Source organism: Phaethon lepturus, unplaced genomic scaffold (genome assembly GCF_000687285.1).
Source record: "Phaethon lepturus isolate BGI_N335 unplaced genomic scaffold, ASM68728v1 scaffold37857, whole genome shotgun sequence".
Taxonomy (NCBI): domain Eukaryota; kingdom Metazoa; phylum Chordata; class Aves; order Phaethontiformes; family Phaethontidae; genus Phaethon; species Phaethon lepturus.
Genome location: NW_010551785.1, coordinates 1 through 2,701, shown reverse-complemented (window position 1 = coordinate 2,701; position 2,701 = coordinate 1). Strand labels below are relative to the sequence as shown.

Sequence of the window (2,701 nt, the reverse complement as noted above, 5' to 3'; positions counted from 1 at the left end):
GGGGGGTCTGTGTATCTGTGTATGCTCCCAGGGTGCGTAAACGGGGTCTACTGGTGCCCCCAGGGGTGGGCAATGAGGGGTGCGCACCTGCCCGCCCCTCTTCCCCGGGAGGGACGGGGCATCTGTGCCTGCCCCACCCAAGGTGGGCAGTGGGGGTCTGTGCCAGACTAGCTCCTGCCCAGGGTGGGAGTTGGGGGTCTGTGCCCACCCCCCAGGGCAGCTGGGGACTCCAGCCCCAACACACTCATCACACTCATCTTCCCTCCCATTACCTAGTGCTTGGATGGGATTGACTACGACGACTTCAATTTCGGCTCCCACATGATGGAGCAGAAGGAGCCCCTGATGGAGACAGGTAAGGGCCCCTCTGGCTGTGCCCTCCTGGGGGTCCCCAGCTGCAGCGGGGTTTCCCAGCAGGCTGACTCATGCCTCGTAGTTCCCAGCAGCACCACGAGCTGTGTCCCCGCTGGCCCCACTGTGGGCTGACTGGGAATCCCTGCCCCATGCCACCGGGACAGGGACTGTTTGGTTTGGCCCTGCTGCTCAGTCTGCCGGGGTCTTGAGGTTGGGCAGTGATGGTCCCCAGGAGCTCCCCACTCTCCAAGCGCCAGAGCATCCTCTGGCCCTTCTCTCCTCTCCCTGCTGCTCTGACCACTGCTCCCAGCCGGGCTCTGACAGCACAGGGGCCAGTGGCCTAGAGTACCCCCATGGGACAAACAGGGGTCACCTCACCTTCAGCACCGTCCCAGAAACTCCGGCATGCTTACTGGGAGCACGCACTTTGGTTATCCTGTGTTTCTCACCAGTGCCTCTCCTCTCTGTCCTCCAGTGGAAGGTCCCTACCTTGTCATCATCGAGCAGCCAAAGCAGGTAAGGATGTCACCCAGGTAAGGGCAGGTGTAACTGCCACCCCCTGCTCTCATGGTGTCAGGTTTGGGCCACCCTTGGCTGACCTTCTCTTTGCCTCTGCAGCGGGGGTTCCGGTTTAGGTATGGCTGCGAGGGCCCTTCGCACGGCGGGCTGCCGGGAGCATCCAGCGAGAAAGGGCGTAAGACCTATCCCACCGTCAAGGTGAGCGCTGCCCTGGGGAGGGGATGGGGCAGTATCTTCAGCTGGTGTGCACGGGCACCAGGACGGTGCTTTGAAGGAAGGAAGGACGGGAAATATATATTAAGCTCTGTGTGTCTTGTGGCGCTGGAGGGATGGGAGGGCTGCGGCAGGAGGGGTGATGGCCGCGGGGGCGGGTAGCAGGGGTTTGCAGAGAGTCCTGCAGGCTCCTGGGGTATTGTACCTGACTCCCATCTCCTTTCTCCCCGCAGATCTGCAACTACACGGGGATGGCCCGCATCGAGGTGGACCTGGTGACGCACAGCGACCCTCCCCGCGTGCACGCCCACAGCCTGGTGGGCAAGCAGTGCAACGAGGCTGGCAACTGCATTGCGATCGTGGGACCCAAGGACATGACGGCTCAGTATGTGCAAGGGAGACCTGGGATGGCCTTTTCCCTGTGTGGGGTGGCTGGTGTGCTGGCTGCAGCTTACAGGCTGGGGAGAAGAGGTGGGGTTAGTGCGTCCAGGAGCTGACTTTGCTGGATGGGGCCAGGAGTAGGTGTAGACAAGGTCATTGGTACAGCTCTGTCCCCTGAGCATTTTGCCCCAGCTCCGGGTCCAGCATGTGCAGCTTGTTTTGGGCTTCTGTACTCAGGGTAGCAGCTCCCCAGCTTAGCAGATGACTTCTGTAGCCAGTGCGAGTTGTGGGGTTATTTGGCAACTGCTGCAGTTGCTTTTAAATCCAGCCCTGGCTGCTGGCTCAGGTCCTGTTTCCAATCCTCTGGCCTTCAGCCCTCCTGGTCCTCCCCTTTGGACTTGTCACCTGCGGGAACCCAGAGTTCCCCAGCCACCTCTTTTCTGGGCTCCTTTCCTCTCCTCTGTGGTTCCTCCTCTTATGCCCTGCACACGTTGATCCCCGCTGCCCAGGCGGCACCAGTCTGTGCTTTGCTCAGCTCCTTGCAGGCTGTGGGAGCCTGTGTGCCCCCCGGGCCAGCTGCTGCCAGCCCTGGCCCTCCCACATCCCAGCGGGATCCCTCTTCTCCTGTAGGTTCAGCAACCTGGGTGTGCTCCATGTCACCAAGAAGAATATGATGGAGATCATGAAGGGAAAGCTGAAGCAGCAGAAGATACGCAACAGGAGCCATCCGCTGACGGGTGAGGGCAGCCTGGGGGCTCAGTGGGACTCTGGGGGTGACACTTAGTGGGTACCCCGGGGTGACAGCTGGGGGGTTGGGCTTAGCATGGGGCTGGGGGGGAAAGCGGGGGAACCTTGGAGCCCCATCCCCTCGCCTAGTCTGAGGGTATCTCCCCCTGCCCCGGCAGAAGCGGAGCTGCGTGAGATCGAGCTGGAGGCGAAGGAGCTGAAGAAGGTGATGGACCTGAGCATCGTGCGGTTGCGCTTCACTGCCTACCTCCGTGACAGCAGCGGGAACTTCACGCTGGCCCTCCAGCCCGTCATCTCAGACCCCATCCATGACAGCAGTGAGTGTAGGGCCAGGATGGGGAGGGGATAGGGCAGGACGGGGTAAGGAGGTGAGAGATGCTATCTGCCACAGCGGCTCCCAACACCTTCTCTCGCTCTGCAGAGTCCCCAGGAGCTTCCAACCTGAAGATCTCGCGGATGGATAAGACGGCAGGCTCCGTGCGGGGAG

The 2,701-nt window shown here is 61.8% G+C and overlaps 1 protein-coding gene across 1 annotated transcript; it reads left to right on the top strand.

The window, feature by feature from the left end:
• Positions 1-276: 276 nt before the first annotated feature.
• LOC104623836 (nuclear factor NF-kappa-B p100 subunit-like) lies at positions 277-2,691 on the top strand (the record flags this gene model as incomplete). The annotated part of the gene is made up of 7 exons (XM_010291030.1): positions 277-355; positions 830-870; positions 973-1,071; positions 1,320-1,471; positions 2,098-2,204; positions 2,373-2,531; positions 2,636-2,691. Coding segments are annotated over 7 exons (693 nt in total), but the record flags the coding sequence as incomplete, so codon positions are not given.
• Positions 2,692-2,701: the final 10 nt, after the last annotated feature.